General features: G+C 40.9%; 1 protein-coding gene across 3 annotated transcripts in view; it reads left to right on the forward strand.

Moving 5' to 3' along the window:
* LOC125928253 (NXPE family member 3-like) overlaps positions 1-20,150 on the forward strand; it is a 74,435-nt gene that overhangs the window by 18,924 nt on the left and 35,361 nt on the right. For 2 of the 3 annotated variants that reach the window (XM_049638877.1, XM_049638879.1), the window contains 3 exons: positions 504-694; positions 17,739-17,896; positions 18,200-18,405. In XM_049638877.1, coding sequence (XP_049494834.1) covers positions 18,401-18,405 — 5 coding nt within the window. In that variant the 5' untranslated portion in view covers positions 504-694; positions 17,739-17,896; positions 18,200-18,400. The remainder of the gene's footprint in view (positions 1-503; positions 695-17,738; positions 17,897-18,199; positions 18,406-20,150) is intronic. The other variant, XM_049638878.1, reaches the window with a different exon arrangement.

Consider the following 20,150-nt stretch of genomic DNA (forward strand, 5'->3'; position numbering starts at 1 on the left):
AATGTTTTAGCCTAGAGTTGTATAAGCAGTCAATTCTGCAATAACACAACATAAGCATTCCTAAAAATTACTAAAATCACACAGTGAAAACCACAGGGTTTAGGGGGAAAATGGGATTAGGGATATAATCTTCAAAAACTTTGTCAATGACACATTAAAAAAAGATGTGAACGTAATAAAACCATAGCACACTACAATAAACATGGCCCTATATATTGAAAAAAACCCAGAAATTTGCTTGTGGAAGTGGGCACTGGAAAAGTTGCAGCTTGAGAATGTTTTGAAGTGGCCAAGGAGGAAATCTAAAATTGGTCCAAGGTGTAACACTAGATCTGGGTGGGTGTGGCTCCTAACACATCCAGGTTGCTGAGGTAACTGGCAAATGCTTTAGATGAGTGCTCTGTGGGTTTCCTACAGAGCTGGGTGCAGTTTTTTGCATTCACGTGGGGTTCCCCCCGAAGGTCTCTCAGTAGCACCCTAAAGTACTGATTTATTTCCAACAGGTTCCAGAGGGTAGATTTACAGCAAGTTCTGCTGCTGTGACTCCACAGTGACTTCTCTGCCATTCAGTGGGCCGTGACTTGAGTCATCTCCAAAAGATCTGGATCTCAGCCCTAGGAGCAGTAGCTGCCTCTTATCTCTGCTATTCTTACGAATCGTTGTTCTTGGGAAGAATCCACTCTGACTCTCTCAGGTAGATACCCTCTTCCTATAGTGGGAATTTGTCATGCCAAAGTCCTCCCATTATGGAGTCACAATATATCAATAAAACAACTACAACGAACACCAAATACATTTTGTGAAAATTTACAAATGAATGACGAAATGTAAATTCTCTCACAGATGGTGAGATTGTTTTGGATATGATGAATTGTTATCTAAAGCTGTGGCAAAAAAGGTAATTCCCCAGATGGGTAAGCCAAGCTTTGTGCAAAGACCCAGAGTGGGAGTGGGGGATTGGTTTTTGGCACACCAGAATGAAATCTGCCTGTTTACAGGAAGTTGGATTGGTTTCAAAGGACAGAAAGTGAGACTCCAGGATTCAGGGGATGGGGGGTGGGAGTGGATGAGGAACTAGGACTTAGAAAGGTAGAAAAAAGAGACACAGGGCTTGGAAGAATTGGCAGTATCAGACGGAACATGCATATATGCCATATAACAATTTCCATGCCTTCTCTCGGGAAGTTACCAGAGTGAACTCACTCTTTAATGCTCCAAAGGCCTATTAAACTTTTATTGTTTTATGCTGTACCTGGGTCCATGGTTCATGCTGAGTATTTAAGAGAAACGTCTAGGCTGTCATGGATCCATTCATGGAGTGCAAGATTCTGACTGTCAGGTTGGTGTTTCTGGCTCTGGGGAGTACCTCTCTTGCCTCCACTGCCTCTCATCACTGGCTCCTGTGTTTTCTTCCTGTGCAACTGAGGGAAGCTGTCCATCTCCTTACCTGTGCCTCCTGTGACTCCAGGGGCAGCCATTACAGGGTGAAACATCATCCTTAGGAGGAGGGTGAATGGTTAGGTGTTAGGGTCTATTAGGGAATCCAAAACACAAACCTTCAGAAGAGATCATTTCAGGGAAATTCCTGTGGAGAACAAAAATAAGCAATTCCCCATGGTTATTAGCTCTCCTCACCCTTCAAAAGTGTTTCCTTTCTTGGGGGCACCTGTGTGGCTCAGTCAGTTAACTGGCTGACTTCTGCTCAGGTCATGATCTTGCAGTTGGTGAGTTCAAGCCTCGTGTCGGGCTTTGTGCTGACAGCTCAGAGACTGGAGCTTGCTTCAGATTCTGTGTCTCCCTCTCGCTCTCTCTGCCCCTCCCCAACTCGTGCTAAGCCTCTCTCTGTCTCTCAAAAAATAACTAAATGTTAAAAATTTTTTCAAAAAAAGTGTTTACTTTCTATCCCACTGTAAGAGAAAGAGATGGAAATCTATGGTGTTGTCTCTGCTTTTTAGCAGGGCGGGGGGTGGGGGGGGTGGGGGGGGGGGGGGAGGCAAGGATTTGGTGGGGGGGGGGGGGGGGGGGGGGAATCCCTTTCTGAAAAGAGAGTGGGTAATTGGCTGGAGTGACTTTTGCTGTGTCTTTTGGAAATATGAGTATGGTAAGAAGCTAAGAATATCTCCTAGAGAAGGCATTTCTCTGTTTGTCCGTAAGTCAAAAGTGGAGATCTGGGGCTTAATATAGTACAGATACATTTTGTTTGGACTGTTTAAACAATGCTGAATGGGTTGTTGATAGTTAAACAGTAGGGGCTTTCAAATGAAAATACGGATTTCTGGTTTCACTTAAGTGGTTGATCTGGCAAGATTGGTCTTTATTCTAAAAGTATGAAAGAGTTTGGCAGGAAAACCCTAATTCCTTAATAATCTGTTCCAAGGAAAGTGTTGATTTCATTTCCAGAGTAACCTTTCACTGTGAGAAAGAGTGAGACTTCTTGGAGCTAAAACTTTCCACCTTTTAAAAAAGCTGAACCGTAACATACATGAAAATATATAAATCATAAGTGCTCAATGAAATAAAAGATAACATACCTGTGGAATCATCACTCAAGTCAAGTAGACATTACTAGTATCCTTAGGAACTTTCTCTCATGCCTTCATTCCCATCACTACCACCCTTTCTTCTTTCCAGGTGTAAACATTATAGTTTATTTGTGCCTGATTTTACATTTTATAGAAGTGTAATCATACACTGTGTACTTTTTTGTGTCTTCTTTTTTTATTAAGAAGATGTGTCTTCATTCAATATTTTTGGTGAGATTCATCTACATTGTAGCGTAAAGCTATTATTCATGTTCATCTCACGGTACTCCAGTATATGAAAATACAACACTTTATTTATCGTTGCAGTGGTTGGTAGACAATTGGGTTGGTTTCAGTTTTTGACTATTTTAAGTATTGCTACTATAAATCTTCTTGCCCGTGTCTCTTAGTGTGCACATGCATGCCTTTCTGTTGGGTATATACCAACAAGCTAAATTGCTTGGTCCCAAGGTATACGTATGTTCAACTTTGGTACTTACTGCCAGTTTTCCAAAGTGGCTTTCCCAATTTATACCCTCACCAAAACAATATGAGGGATTCAATCGCTTCACATCCTCACGAGCATTGGTATTGTTTCTTAGTTTTAGCCTTCCTTTGAATATGTGGATGTATTGTGGTTTTCATTTTCGTTCTTTTCTTACTTATTCTGTTGAGCATCTGTTCATATATTTATTGGTCATTTGAATTTCCTCTACTGCGAAATGCCTGTTAAGGTATCTTCTGTCCATTTCTAATTGGGTCATCTGTCTTTTTCCTATGAATTGGGAGGAATTCTTTATAGGTTTCGGATACAGCCCCTTCATTTGTTGTGTGTGTGTTACAAATATCTTCTCCAGCCCTGTGTTATGACTATCTTTCACACTAATTGTGTCTTTTGACAAAAATGAATAATTTTTTTATTTCAAAATTTTGTGATAAGAACACAGTTTGAGATCTACCTGCTTAACAATTTTTAAAATATACAACACGGTATTATAGGTAAAATGTTGTACAGCAGATGTTTAGAACTTATTTATCTTGCTTAAGTAAAACTTTATGCGCATTGATTAGTAACTCTCCCATTTCCCCCATCCCTAGCTCTTAGCAAACACATTTCCACTTTTCAAGTCTATAAATTTGACTATTTTTGATACTTCATATAAGCAGAATCCTGCAATATTTGTCTTTCTGTGACTGGTTTCTCACACCTAGCATAATATCTTCAAGGCTCATCCATGCTGTCTCTTGTTACAGAATTTCCTTCCATTCCATTGTATGTGCATACCATGCTTTGTCTTTTCATCTGCTGATGGATGTTTCCACATCTTGGCTATCGTGACTAGTGCTACAATGATCATGGGAATGTTAACATCTCTTCAAGATCTTGATTTCAATTCTTTTGGATAAATACTCAGAAGTAGGATTGCTAGATCCTGTTTTTAATTTGGAGGGGGGAACATACATTCTGTATTCCATAGCAGCTGCACCATTTTACATTCTCACCAACAGTGTGCAAGGGTTCCAATTGCCCCACATCCTTGACAATTTTGTTGTTGCTATTGTTGTTGTTGTTTGATAATAGTCATCCTGACAAGTGTGAGGTGATACTGTGATTTCCATCCTCCTGATGATTAGTGATGTTGAGCATCTTTTCATATACCTGTTGGCCATTTGTGTGTCTTCTTTGAAGAAAGGCCTGCTCAAGTCCTTAGCCCATTTTATAACTGGGTATTAGGTTTTTTTGTTAATGAATTGTTGGACTTATATATTTTGGAGCTTAAGTCCATATCAATTATATGGTTTGCAGACACTCTGTAGGTTGCCTTTTCACTCTGTTGATTGTTTCCTTTGCTGTACAGAAACTTTTTAGTTTGATGTAGTCACACATGTCCATTTGTGGTTTTGCCTGTGCTTTTGGTGTCATATCCAAAAAAATAATTGCCAAGACCAACGTTAAAAAGTTATTTCCCTAAATTTTCTTCTAGTAGTTTCATGATTTAAGGTCTTACATTTAAGTCTTTTATCCATTTTGTATTACGTTTATATATGTATAGTACCTCAGTGTCCCTTTTGTAATGGAGATAAGAATAGTACTTCATAGATTTTGTAAAAAGTAAATGAAGTAATATATATATAAAGCACATAAAAGAGTGCCTGGCGTTTTCTGTTATAACTGTTAGCCCTGTACTGTGTTTCATTTTCCTTATAGCGCTGTCCCCATAGCCCCCATTCTGCCCTGGGATTCCAGGCCCAAACCCCTCTGGCTTCTACCACTGAGATGTGTGACAGTCCCTGTCCTGCTCTGGCCACCCCTCCACTGTTGACAGCATCCTGGGTTGCTGGCTGGCCATATCCACATGATGGGGACTCCACACTTCTGCATTGGTGGGAGTACCTGAGAGACAACATGTGCTGTGAGTGTCTATGCGGGGAGAGAGCAGGACACTTGGAGCTTCATGAAGGAAAAGGTGAACAAGGAGAGGGCTTTGAGAAACAAGACTCCTGTGTTTTCAGTAGAGAGGTGGGGCAGGATGCTGGGACTTTTCCAAGGGCATGTACGTGAAAGAGTCAGAGCTACGTGAATGTAATTAGTACCATTGAGCTGCCTTTCCAGTTTAGGTAACCAGATGTTATGTAATGAGTCAAATGACAGAATTAAAAAAAAAACACCTTTCAAATAATACAGTTTCTGATATACAAAAGCACCCCCCAATTAGTTAAATAAATAAAATCCCCATTTATTCTCTTAAGTAAAATTAACTTGTAAATGACATAAAATTCAAACTTTTGTCCCACATTCCACCTCAATTTATTTTGCTTTCTTTTCTTTTCTTTTCTTTTCTTTTCTTTTCTTTTCTTTTTTCTTTCCCTTATTGAACAGCGAGTAGGCTGTGGTCCTTTTAGAACCTAAATCCTGAATGACTTCTTGCTCAATGCATGTAGTTTCCTCAGCCCCTCCAAAGTTAAATTAATCCAAACCCCATATCTTCCATGTGTGACAGTTTCTAATAGTCAAGATTAATGGAAAACAGAAAACTGTCACAGGACCTGTGAGTTACCTTCCATTTAGAAAAGAAAAACATTTAACATCTCTAGTGGTTATATAGAATAAAAGTATGTCCCAAGAAACAGTGCCTTGTGCAAAGATATTGCAAATCTCAAAGACTTCTGGGGAGGAGGAAAGTAGAATAGAAAAGCTAGCCATATGTTCAATGCATCACACTCTCTGTGAACTCAATTGTAAAGTTAGCAACAAGCTAATTGTAGCTCTTGCTTACCATGTTTTTGAGGAATGTTCATCTAAGCATATCCTCTCTGATCTCAAATGGGAAGCTCAGATACGTTCCTATCTTCCTGCAAAGTTTAGAAATTTGCCATATCGTCACCCTCAGTCACTAGACTAATTTGAGGTTCCCCTTTACTTTAATTTTAATTTTAATTTTTTTTTTTTTTGAGGGGAGGAAGGGCAGCAGGAAAGGGAGAGAGAATCTTAAGTAGGCTCCCAGCACAGAGCTTGACGGGGGGCTAGACTCACAACTGTGAGAGCATGACCTGAGCTGAAATCAAGAGTCAGACACTTAGCCCACTGAGCCACCAGGTTCCCCGAGGCTCCCTTTATTTTTAAACAGTTTATTGAGGTGTAATTGACAAACCATAAACACATATTTAAAGTATGCAGTTTCATAAGTTATAACATATATGTACACCTGGAAAACAATCTTCACAAAGAAGATAATTAACATCCTCAACACCCAGGAAAGTTTCCTCATGGCCCTTCCTAATCCTTCCCACGCCCACCTCCCACTCCCTCCCCAGGAAACCACACATCTTCTTTCCGTCTTTTTATCTTTGTTTGCATTTGCTAGAACTTTACACAAATGTGGCCATACAATACATACTCTTTTTTCTGTGTGGCTTCTTTCACTCAACATAATTATTTTGACATTCATCGACATTTCTGCGTGTGACAATAGCTCATTCCCCATTTACTGCTGTGTAGTTTTCCACTGTATGGATATACCATTACTTGACTATCCATTCATCTGTCAGTGGACGTTTGGGTTCTTTCCAATTTTTAGCTATCACGAATAAAGCTGCTATGGATATTTGCACACAAGTCTTTGTATGGGGATATGCTTTCATTTTTCTTGAATAAATACCTTAAAGTGCAATGGCTAGATCATATAGTAGGTATATGCTTAACTTTTTTTTTTTAATGTTTTATTTATTTTTGAGAGAGAGGGAGAAAGCGGGAGAGAGGCAGATAGGACAGGGACAGAGGATCTGAAGTGGGCTCCATGTTGACAGGCTGACAACAGCAAACCCGATTTGGGGCTCAGACCCATAAACCGCGAGATTGTGACCTGAACTAAAGTTGGCGCTCAATTGACTGAGCGACTTAACTTTTTAAGAAACTGCCAAAATGTTCTCCAAACTAGTTGTACCATTTTGTATTCCTACCATCATTGGTTAGGAATTCCAGTTGCTCTATATCCTTGTCAACACTTGGAAGTGTCAATCTTTTAAATTGTATCTATACTAATAGATATGTAGTGTTCATATGGCCCATTCAAGCATTTTTTATGATGGCTGTTTTAAAAATCCTTATCAGATAATTCCAACATCTGAGTACTCTTTTTTTTAAGTTTATTTATTTATTTTGAGAGAGAGAAAGAGAGAGAAAGCACAAGGGGGGAGGGACAGAGAGAGAGGGAGAGAGAGAGAGAATCTGAAGCAGGCTCCTCACTGCCAATGCAGAGCCTGATGCAGGACTCGAACTCACAAACTGACAGATCATGACCTGAGCCAAAGTCAGACCCATGCACCCCAATATCTGAGTTCTCTTGATATTGGCACCTGATGATGATCTTTTCTCATTCCAGTTGTGATTATCCTGGTTGTTGGTATTGATTAATGATTTTCTATTGTTTACTGGACGCTCTGGGTGTTATGTCATGAGACTGTGCATCTTACTTGACCTTTCTTCTTTTTAGAAGGCAGTCACCTTGTTTAGGTGTAGCAAGCAGGTCCAGATGGGATGTATGTTCAGCTCTCTTGGGAGCCTGCTGATGCCAGCCTGGTGACAATGGAGCACCAACTCTCATTGTCTCATTTCCACTGGACAAAGGTGGAAGTTCAGGTCCACACTTTGCCTTACTGACACCAGGGGCAGTGGACACAGTGCAAACTAGCATTCTTCATCCCACCTTGTTCTGTCATGTTGCTTCCAGGTGGGAGTGGAAGCTCAGATCCCTCCTGGAAATCAATTTTATCTTAATCTATGTATATGTCACTTTGAATTCTTTACATACTACAAAGAACCAAGTGGATATCTTACAAATGGAAATATTCTTTAAAAACACTCAGCAGCTGGGGCTCCTGGATGGCTCAGTCAGTTAAGCGTCTGACTTCAGCTCAGGTCATGATCTTGCGGTTCGTGAGTTTGAGCCCCGCGTTGGGCTCTGTGCTGACAGCTCAGAGCCTGGGGCCTGCTTCGGATTCTGTGTCTCCCTCTCTCTCTGCCCCTCCTCTGCTCACACTCTGTCTCTCAAAAATAAATAAATGTTAAAAATTTTTTTAAATTTTTTTACTTTCATCTTTTTCTTTTGCAAAATAAAAACAGCCCTGGAATTTCAATGACTTGACACCAAAGTTTATTCTGAACTCCCCTGAAGTCCAGTCAGCGATTGGGAACAGCCTTCATACTGCTGTCCTTTAAGCTCTGACTCTAGAATCAAGGTCCCTTTTATCCTAAGTCCCCAGTGTCCCTCAGGGCCTCCCCAGGGTCACTAGTGGATCCTCTGCATCTGGCCCATTGATTGAGAGATTGAGAGAATAGAGGATTCTATGGGGTGTTTTATGTCCAGGCATGGAAGTGGTATACATCTTAGCTGCCCAAATTCCAACATCCACAACCCACTCATGGCCCAAACAGGGAATTTGGGAAACAAAGTCTTCGGGAAAGAAAATAGGGTAGTGAGCAACTAGCTAGATTCCCATTTGCCCAGTGGATTGGCATTAGTTTTAGATATATCAATGAACTGTGTTTATATTTTTGTAATTAGGTAAGTTTTTCCTTCTTCATATTCAAAACTAATACTATGGTTTAGTGTCTTGTGTAGTAATTTGTTTTTCCTTGTCTCACTCTCCCCCTTCCCTTCCTTTCTTTTTCTTTCTTTCTTTCTTTCTTTCTTTCTTTCTTTCTTTCTTTCTTTCTTTCTTTCTTATTTTTCATCAATAAATATTTATTGAGCCGACCTCTGGACCCCTCTGATGTCCAAGCACTCTTCAGGTTCTAGGAACATAGCAGTGAACAAAACAAGAAATCAAGATTACTGTTTTCTTGTGCATAAACTCTAGTGGAAAGGCTCAGAAACAAGGAGCAAAACAAATATAGGTAAAGCTCCAGACAGTGGAAAGTTCTGTGAGAGAAAACAACGTGAAAGTTTTGAGATGGTGAAGAGGAAAAAGATGGTTGGATTAAAAGGTCAATGACGGTGCTTTTGAGCATTTTCATTTCAGCCGAGTCCAGAATGACAAGAAGGAACCAGCTGTTTGATGATCTTGGTGATAATCTCTGGCTCTGGTACATTCAACCCTCTGCCTCTTTTGCAAGTACACCCATGCTGCAGAACACACCTGGAGAGGAACGTTCAACCATGCTGACAATTCTCACTTGAAACACTGGCCCGCACACCTTAAGGGGGCCCTAATGCTGCACAGTAATCTCAGTGGCTGTAAAAATGTGGTCCCCAGATGGGCTGCCTCACCTGGGGGCTTGTTAGAAATGTAGCTTCTCAGTCCCAGCCCCAGGTCCACCCAGTCATTAACTCTGGGGAGGAGCCCGGTGTTTGTTTCAACAAGCCTTGTAGGTGCTGCTGATGTGCACAAAGCCAAAGAGCCACTGCCCTAGTCCCACTGGGTGCTCCTGGGTGACTGCTTCCCAGCATCTCCTCTCTCCTGAAGCCCTCCTCAACCTCACCCTCGGCGGATGACCTAACATACCTTCTTGAACAAACAAAGCAACCGGAAGTGAAATCTCACAGACTCCCACTACCATATTTCCTCACCTTCTGGCATCTGTACTAGAATTTTCTATCTTCTCACCTGTTTTTGTAAAGGAAACTCCGTGCTCTTATCTGTCACTGGTCCTTCTACTCAGCTCTGGTTCTCATCCCCTCTTGCCTATTCAAGGACATCGCAACTTAAATAACAGTGTTATTTCCATTACATTCTGGTGGCATATACCTGTCCCTTTTTACTTTATTTTCATATGCTTTAAGTGTTTGAGGCAATTACAGAATCATGACATTCTACCCCCAAATAATTCAGTATAAATATTTTAAAAACAATATTTGTATAGAAAACCAAAAAAGATTATTATGAACAAAATGAGTAATAATTCCTTAAATCTCATATCCGGTTCATAATCAGATTTCCTCCATTGTCCTTCAAAAATCCATGCAACTGTTTTCTCAAAGCCAAGATGCATTCCAGGACCTGGTGGTTTCTTCCTTGATTTCTTTAACTCCAGGCTAGCCCTTCCTTTCCCTTATCCTTTTTAATGGAAAAGTCAGGGCCAGTTGTCCTGTCAAATAAATGTCCCACCTTCTGGACATTTCTGATTGCTCCCTGATGGTGACATTTAGTTCGTCCTCTATTTCTTGTATTCCCTATAAAAACAAATTTAGAGTTAAAGACTGGATAGATTTAACTTAAGCATTTGCAGAGGGATGTTGTGATGAGCACTAGGTGATGTAAGGAATTGTTGAGTCACTATATTAAATGTATATGTATTCATGCATATATATAATGGATGTATGTAATTTTACTTAAAATTTTATTATAAAACAAAACAGAAAATGCGTGAAACAGTTCAACAAATTGTTATAAAATGATCACTCATATAACTCCCACCCTAAATAAGAGAAAAAGACCTTTACTCCAGAAGCCCCTGATACCATGTCCCTCCCAAGTTATATCCCTCCCTTTCTCCTATTATTCTAGATGTACTCATTATTCTAACTTTTATAATATTTTTGCCCTGGTCTTTACGGTTTTACCAACTTATGAGGCATTCCAAAACAATATATGTGCATTTTAACCTGATTTTCAACTTCATATAAATGACAACATACAGTATGAATTCTGTTTTGTCTAGCTTCTTTTGCTCAATGAAGTATTTAAGATTCATCCATATTCTTTCATATAATTGCAGTTCATCCATTTTCACTTATATTTCGTTGTATGATTATATTACCCTATATTTTTACATTCTACTGTTGATGGGCTATTATGAAAAATGCTGCTGTGTTCTTGTGCATGTAACTCTACAGCCTGCATAAACAGGCATTTCTTCAGGGTGTCACCTGGTGGTGGTTTTGCTGATCAGAGAGTAGATTATCTTTCAACTTACTGGGTTCTGCCAGTATTTAAAAAGTGGTTTTACCTGTTTACTCTTTCACAAGCATTTCTTGTTCCACATTCTTGCCAGCATTTGATATTATCATTTAAAACTATTTGACAAAACTTGTGGGTGTGTAGTAGTGACTCATGTGGTTTTAATTTGAATTTCTCTGGATTACTTATGAAACAGCATTTAAAAAAAAAGTTTTGGGGGTGCCTGGTGGCTCAGTCGGTTAAGTGTCCCACTTCGGCTCAGGTCATGATCTCACGGTTCATGAGTTCAAGCCCCACATCAGGCTCTGTGCCGACAGCTCAGACCCTGGAGCCTGCTTCAGTTTCTGTGTCTCCCTCTCTTTCTGCCCCTCCCTTGCTCGTACTCTGTCTCTCTCTCTCCCTCAAAAATAAACATAAAAAGAAAAAAAGTTTTGGATGTTTGGACACCTGATTGACCTGACACGTTGACTGAGAAGTCCATCCATCCCCCATAGCTCTGCAGTACATCTTCCATCGCAAATCAGGTGTCAATGTATCGATTTGTTTGGGGCTGTCTATTCTGTACAGTGAGTCGATTTGTCTATATCTGCGCCAGTACCACCCAGTCTTCATTACTAAAGTTCCATAATAATTCTGCATTTCTGGTAGACAAGACCTACATTTTTGTTCTTTAAAAGGGCCTTGGCATGGGGCGCCTGGGTGGCTCAGTGAGTTGAGCGTCCGACTTCGGCTTGGGTCATGATCTCACGGTTTGTGAGTTCGAGCCCCGCGTTGGGCTCTGTGCTGGCAGCTCACAGCCTGGAGCCCGCTTCGGATTCTGTGTCTCCGTCTCTCTCTGCCCCTCCCCCACTCGTGCTCTGTCTCTCTCTGTCTCAGAAATAAAGAAACATTAAAAAAAAATTTTAAAAATAAAAGGGCCTTGGCAGATTTTTTTTTGAGCGTCCATAGAAATCTTTTCACCAATTTGTGAAATTGAAAACAATTCCTGTTGGAATTTTTATGATTATATTGCATAATTGTGATTATACTGAATAACTGTTGTTATACTGAATTTTTAGTTTAGTGTGGTTTCAACTGAGAGATAATAAATACCTTTCCATTAATACTATTTTTGTCATTGATTTCTCTCTTTTTTTTTAATGTTTATTTTTTTGAGAATGAGAGACAGAGCGTGAACGGGAGAGGAGCAGAGAGAGAGGGAGCACAGAATCAGAAACAGGCTCCAAACTCCAAGCTGTCAGCACAGAGCCCGATGTGGAGCTCAAACTCACAAACCGCAAGATCATGACCTGGGCTGAAGTCAGATGCTTAACCGACTAAGCCACTTAGGTGCCCCTTTGTCATTGATTTCTAATATAATTGCATTGTGACCAGAAAATATATTTCATATGATTTAAATATTTTTAGATTTGATAAGCCTTGCTTTTTAGTCCAGGATACAATCAATTTTGTAAATATTCGCATGCATATTCTACAGTTGATACTTATTTTATTGACTAAATAGGACTGTTTTTTGAAATCATGTTGCTCAGGGGTGCCTGGGTGGCTCAGTCGGTTGAGCGTCCGGCTTCGGCTCAGGTCATGATCTCACAGCTTTTGAGTTCAAGGCCCGTGTTGGTCTCTGTGCTGGCAGCTCAGAGCCTGGAGCCTGCTTCGGATTCTGTGTCTCCCTCTCTCTCTGCCCCGAACCCACTCGCATTCTGTCTCTGTCTCTCTCAAAAATAAATAAACATTAAAAAAAAAATTAAAAAATTAAATCATGTTGTTCAAATCTTTTACATCATTACTAATCTTTTGTATAGTTATTTTACCAATTACTGATAGGTACGTATAAAAATCTCCTTTATTTACTTGATGCCATTTTTTTAAGATTTTATTTTTAAGTAATCTCTACACCCAACATGGGGCCCGAATTCACAACCCCAAGATCAAGAGTCGCACACTGCATCAACTGAGGCAGCCAGGTGCCCTTGATGCCATATTATTAGATGCATAGCTGTTTAGAATTATTATATATTACTGGCAAATTGAGCTTTTTATCATTATGAGAAAACCTTTCCTATTTGTAGAAATGATGTTTGCCTTAATGTCTATACCAACTTTCTTTGGTTGCTATTTATATGGTGGATCTTTTTCTATTACATTTGTTTGAATCAGGATTCAGACAAGGTACACATACTGCGTTTGGTTATATGCTTACATTTTTCTTAGTTATAGCACTATTCAAAGTAAATGTTACATATTAGGTGAGTTTAATAGTTTGTGCTTTTTAGTGAATTGGTCCATTTCATCTACAATGTCAAATTTATGTGTGTAAAGTTGTTTGCAGTATTCCCTTATACTTCTGATGTCTGCAGAGTCTTTAGTGATAGTCTTTATTTCATTCTTAGCATTGATCACTTTTTGTCTTCTCTTATTTTTCATTGGATTTTTCTGTATTTTCAGTCAAATGTTATTTAATGTGGATTTTCCAAAAAATCCTTTGACTTTGTTGGGATCTTTGAAACAGTAGATTGATGCCCTTCATTACATCTTTAATTGGGGAAATTCTCAGCCATTATCTCTTCAAATATTAACTTTTTCCATTCTTCTTTCCTCCAGGACTGCAAATTAATTATGTTCTATTTTTCGCACTGTATTCTCCTGGCTTGTTTTGTCTTGCTTCACCATATGTCTTGTGATACTTGATTGTTTCCTGGACATTTTATTTGAAAAGATACGTTTATGTATAATGTAAGACCTTAGGCAATGTTATCATATTCTAAAGAAGACTTTTCATTCCAGCAGACATCTGAGAGTGTTTATAGTTCAGGAACAAAGTTTGAAGTTTTGTGAGCCATCTTTATAGTCTCTGAGAATATAGTACACACCAACATCCAGAGTAAAGTTCAGTTTCTAGCCCAGTACAGGGAACATAACACTAGGGCTCTCCCTTGGTAGGTGCTAAGCTCCAACCCCCATTGCTCCACCAAAAATACATCTCCACCTTTCAGGGAACTTTCATGGATTGGTAAATAATCCCAGGTGTTTTGGGGTTCTCAGCCAAAAGCAAAGCATATTTCACTAAAGTCTTCCTCCTTGATTGCCAAAGGACTTGACCTATGTTCACTTGACCTCTTAAGAATGGCAGAAGCAGAGCTTTGTATGTCTGCTTTCTCTATTCACAAATACCCCTCGTTTAGAACCAGCCTTATTTTATCTCTGAGCTCTAATCCTTTCCCTTTTCTCTCCTGATAATTTTTTAAAACTGTCTTTTAATTACTTTTTTTCATTTGTCTTCATCAGGGTAGTTGGACCAAATCCCACAGCACACCATTAGCAAAAGGTAACATATAGTATAGACTATTCTGTACCTTTTTTTCTTACTTAATATATTTGGGATAGATAGTACAATATCACAACTGGGATATTAACATTGATACAATCTACCAGTCTTATTCAGATCTCCCTATTTTTATTATACTCATTTGCACACATATGTATTTAGTTTTACACAACTTCATCATGTGTATTGGTGATATGTCTAATATTGGTGATAATTTTAATTCTTTAGCATCTGTTTTGTAGCCTTGGAAAGGAAAGACAAGGTCTAAGTGCCCAGTCTAATAGAAGAGCCCTAGACAAACTGTGATCTCAAAGGACTCTACCCTTAGGCTAAGGGTAATATAGAGATATAACTCCAGACCCAAGAGCACAAGGAAAACTACTTTATCTGATGAGTAGAACTGCAGGGGAAAGTGTCCACTAATACTTTATAGCCATAAGCCAGTCCTCATGCTGATTTTCAACCAAAATTGGCATCACTTGGGCGGCTTCAAAAATCTCTAGATCAACATTAATTTAAGTGCTTCTAGATTCATGTTGCCTCCGGGCATCTTACAGAAGAAAATACATATGGTTTCTGGAGAAACCTACATTTATTTCAGATCTCACAGAATTTTCCACAGATAATACTACCAAGGACCTACTTCCTTTGAATTGATTCTTTTTTTTTTTTTTTTTTTTAATTTTTTTTTCAATGTTTTTTATTTTTATTTTTGGGACAGAGAGAGACAGAGCATGAACGGGGGAGGGGCAGAGAGAGAGGGAGACACAGAATCGGAAGCAGGCTCCAGGCTCCGAGCCATCAGCCCAGAGCCTGACGCGGGGCTCGAACTCACGGACCGCGAGATTGTGACCTGGCTGAAGTCGGACACTTAACCGACTGCGCCACCCAGGCGCCCCTCCTTTGAATTGATTCTTAAATTACTCCAGATTTGGCCAGTGAGAACGCCTTCAAGCTGCAGTGCTATTGTTATTGAAAGAGGGGTCTCCCCAACTTCATTTCCTCCCTTTCACATCTCACCCTGCTTTCCCTTCCAGTCAACCAAAACTGCTCGTATTAAGGTAAACCCCTTTTAGGGTATATCCAATGAACGCTATCCAGTCCTTACCTTTTGATTTTTTTCTACATCATGGACCACGCCTTCCTTTATGAAACTCTCCTATTCTTGGCTTCCATAATATCACATCCTTCAATTCAGACATGAGTGACCTGAAAAATGAGGTCCACACGGAATCCATTTTGCTGGTAAGGGTGGTATCAGTGGTGGTAGTTGCAAGGTCAGGCTCCTGGCACAAAAAATGGCATCCTTGGTGTAAACAACAGCAGATATTTCTCCCAGTGATTGTCAGGCAGCAGCACTGGTGGTGGGCGCCTCAGCAGGCATGTTCAGAGCATGGTGTAAGGGTTCCTTAGACCCTTAATTAAGGTCTGAGTGCTTCTTAGACCCTCTAGTTCCTACAAGCTTACTTAGCATTCAAGCTTGCTTTTCCAGTCCCCCAGCAGTACGGGGAGTACACGGAATCCTCTTATTAATACCCCTTATTCTTTAATCAGCCAGAATTAGCTTCCATCTCTGGAAAGTAAGAATTCTGATTAATCAGAGTCAGTTAGTATGCTGCCCCTGGTAACTGGCAGTTGCAATTTCATACAGTAAGTGTTATAACAGAGGTGAGCTATGGAGAGTAACAGGATAGGCATGTGACCCAGCCTCTGGGGCCTAGGGAAGAATTTCACAAAGGGGAGATACCTGAGCTGAGTTCTGAAAGAGGATTGTGAATTAGCCAGACACAGAGCATTCTAGGACATTGTAGATAGAAGGACATTCCAGGCTGGGAAACAGAGATGCCCAGGAATGGTATAAATCACATGGCAACATTTTTTGAGATGGCAACAGGGTGAGGAAAGAGGTGAGGTAGCAGAATTAAGCGAGAAGATCTCTGAGGATTTGTATATCATACCCAAAGTGGTTTCCTGGACTAGTAGCAGGGCTTGAGCACTTGCCTTGCAATGTATATCCCAGGGAGAAGGTAAATGCTTGACACTTCCTGGATATGGTTTTAGGTGATTACTTATTTTGTATTCAGCTCTCAGCCTTGCCTGAAAACTCAGGAAACAGCTAGTTGAAAGTGACAGTAGCCCATGATGGAAATTCTGACCCAGAAAGAAACCAGCATGCTGGACCCTCACATTGCAAACCCCTGAGCACGACTCCTCTCCCTTAGTCCTTGCAACTATGATCCAACTCAGCCAAACTCCATTCCCTTAGAGACCTTGTTATCTCAGGTTCTCCCCCAGACAACCCTCCTCCCTCCACTGTGTCTTCTACAATTTAGTTAACAGAGTGCTTTTCTCCAAAGCTGTATCTTGCTTTACTAGGAAAGAAAACATTTTATAAACCTTAGTGTTGGCCTTATTGCTAGAAAACCTATAGCTAAGCTGATTGCTTACGTGGAACAACTTATTTTTTTTAATTATTACTACCTCTGTTTTAGAGAGAGCGTGCATGAGCAGGGGAGAGGGGCAGAGGGAGAGAGGGGGAATGTTAAGCAGGCTCCACAGTCAGCCCGGACCCTGATGGGGGGCTCTATCCCATGACCCTGGGCTCATGACCTGAGCCAAAATCAAGTCAGAGGCTCAACTGACTGAGCCACCCAGGCACCTCTCACATGGAACAACTTCTAGGCAACAAGTTTAATTACTGTTTTGTCTGCCTCTGCTGTTAGATATGCTATTGTCTCTCAGTTCCAAACTTACCCTTCTATGCTCTACTTTGTGAGTCTGGGGCTGGGACTCCGCAAACATTGCTGCTCTATCTGCTGGTTGCCTGTTAGGCTCTTCCAATAGAGGATGCCAGAAGTGGAGGGCAAGGCTGCAGGAAAGAGAGGACTTGCAAAGAGACAGGATTTGCTATTCCTGTCTGCTTCTTATGGGATTGCTGCTTGTGTCCTTCCAGCGAGTCAGATACCCTCCTCACACTGGTGGCACCTATTGCTTCCAGGAGCAGAAGCTGATCAAGTTTGTGGTTTTTTCAACACTTTCAGAACCAATTGGGCAGCGCCACTCTGCAGAGGTCTGAGTACTATCTCCATGGACTCCTACGTTTCTAAGTGTTTACCATTCTAACAACTTGGCTAGACTCCCTCAGTCCCAAGGGTAGTGGCTGCTTCCGGCAGTTGGAACCTACCCAACAACATAGTGTTCTGCTTTTCCAGTTACCTATGCACAGCTCTTTATACCTGGTTAACAATTCTTGATATTAAATTCTCTCTGCTCAATCTAGTGGGATTTCTGTCTCCTTGCCAGACTCTGGCCAGAATACTTCCCTCTCTGCTTTCTGAGTTTTCCTTTTTGTAAATCAGTCTTTCTTATTTTGTCTGATCAAATAATTTGTATTATCTATTTTGGAAATAGAATCAAAATAATGTTTTCCTGTGTAAACTCGGATTTCAAAGTTTGTCTTTTTCCCCTAACCTCTCATGCATTTCCTACAGCCATGACACTGGGAATCCTCCCGGCCCCCAACTTGGGTCCCTTTTCACTTCTTAGTGCTTGAATGCTACACAGAAGACAATGAAAATTCTGACTCAGGAAAAAAGCACTCAGTCTTCAAGCAAGGACATCATCCTGCACATTCCCTGCATCTTCCTAGGTATTAGCTTCAAGTCTAGTTTCTTTTTAGAACGGAGATGTACATGGCCCTCTCGCCAGTATTTGCTTTGTTCAACAGACATGAGTAGAAAAGGCTTTCTGGTGAGTGGGAAGAGGAAGTCGTTATTCTTTGGGGGTTTGGACCATAGTGTTCTACAGTGATTAAGCTCCTCTTGCCTGCAGACTTATTCCCCTGCAGGGAATAAGAAGGAATAAGGAATAAGAAGACATTTCTTCTTTGCTGTTGTGTTTTCAGCCTCTAACTTTATTCTGCTAAGAAGCGTGGCTCTCTTTCCTACTACAGGTGCCTTCTCTCCACATTTGACTTCATTCTGGGTGGTGACTGGCCACATCATCCTCACGTTTGGAGATGCCTTACTTGGGCAATATTTGAGCCATTGGCAGGATGTTACCCTGTGAGTTGCTATGAAAAGAGGAAACAAGACTTTGGGGACTTTACAGAGGAAAGACAGAAAGAACAAGAAGAGCTGAGAGGTATCCTGAGATGAGGTAAGCAGGCTGAGGCTTCAGAAAGGAAATGTGAGCAGAGAAAGTGGACACATGGGCAGACTCAGGTTGAGGGAACAGGGTATTTGGTCTACTTGTCAAGCAACCAGCATGAATTAAAATCATCATCTGGGCAAATTACTATCCTTATTGTTGTGTGGAATACAAAGAAGGGCACAGGATATGGCACCTGGTTTTCAGAAAGTGGTATGTACAAACAGAACATTGGGTAATGTCCACAGAAGGGGGTATGAGGCAGTGCCCAAGTGATTAAGAAAACAGGAGACTTGGGTAAAGCTTCAGGGTGGAGAAAGTGGTCAACAGTGTCAAATATTGCTGGGAACTTGAGAAAGCTAATGGAGAAAAAGACCTCAGAGATGGCAACCTTGTTAGCACTGGCAACCTTGTGCAGAACTGGGAGCAGGTTCGTGATTGGGAGGAGGGTGAGATGTGGAGTATCTCTAGGTTAGAATATTAGGTGTCCACCCCTGCAAGGCAGAAGCCAGCATCCAACTGTGCAGAGCCAAGGATGATGACCAAGGTATTTTAGAGTGTGGTGCTACACAAGTAAGCCCATAGTTGACCCTGTGGTTCTGTAGCCTACCTCATGGTTTCCCTGCATGCTCATTCTCACTCAGGAACTGGAGGAAAAGGAAAAGGGAGGTGGCATTGGGTGGTGGCAAAGGGGTCTCCTTCGTTCCTACTTCCCTTTTTGCTCCTATTGACCATTGCCTGATGCATAGCAGTCGTCTAGGTGATCCTGAATACAGTGCTGGCTGGGGAACCTGCTGATTGCCACCCAAATTGCAACAGTGTGTTCAAGTGTATATACAGTAGTGATTTATCCATTAGCTGAACAAGCCTCTCTGACATGGTTTTGCTGTCATCCCTCTAGTGTTTGAGTTATGATGTCAACTTGACTCTGCCCTGGGTGGCACTTCTAATTAGGTAGATTGGTTCCTCTTCTTGGTCTGCCCTAGCTGAATGTGTCTGCCTAGGTCTCAGAGCTGTGTTGGGGAGAATATGGAGCCTGCAACCTTGTCTCAGGAGTGAAAAGGAGCAATTGAGTGGTAGGATGTCTGGAATTTCTAAAGAAGGATGGTCTGGATTCCCAGGTCTTCCAACAGCCACAAGAAGTGCAGAGGAAGACATAAGCCCTCCCTCTTAAAGGAGGAGCTGGAGGGAGAGGAATTAAAGAATAGGTTGCAGCTGCTTTATGAAGTCAGGGAAGAGATCCCTGGCTCTATCCCAAGTGAAATTCTCTTATTAGTATTTGCCTTAGATTTGATAAGATGTTGAATAAACCTGATGTGGTAATAATCTGGAAGCAGATGCCTGACAGTGTAAGATGACTGGATTTATTAGAGCAGTGCCAGTAGCTTTTAAATTTTAAGGAAGTCTGTCCAATATTACAAGTACAAAGAAGCAGGGGTGGAGTTTCTAGGTGCTTGATAGAGTGAAAAAGTGACTAGGTGAGTGGAATTGGGGGCCAAGTCCTCACATTTCAAGAAAAGAGATGGAAGGGGAATGTTTCTGGAGTTTGCTAATAGCTACTGGGGGACTGAATCTCTTTCATACACTTCTGCCTTCCATCTTCATTTGGGCAGAAGCTAAAAATCTGCCCAGGTGGCTGTGTTACTGCTAATTGCTTCATGTTTTTAATGGGGCCTCATAATTTTAATTGCATTTGGATATTTTATATTCACTCAGTCTCCACATGGGCACTGTTGGAGACGATAATACAGAAA

Source organism: Panthera uncia, chromosome E3, assembly GCF_023721935.1.
Source record: "Panthera uncia isolate 11264 chromosome E3, Puncia_PCG_1.0, whole genome shotgun sequence".
Taxonomy (NCBI): Eukaryota; Metazoa; Chordata; class Mammalia; order Carnivora; family Felidae; genus Panthera; species Panthera uncia.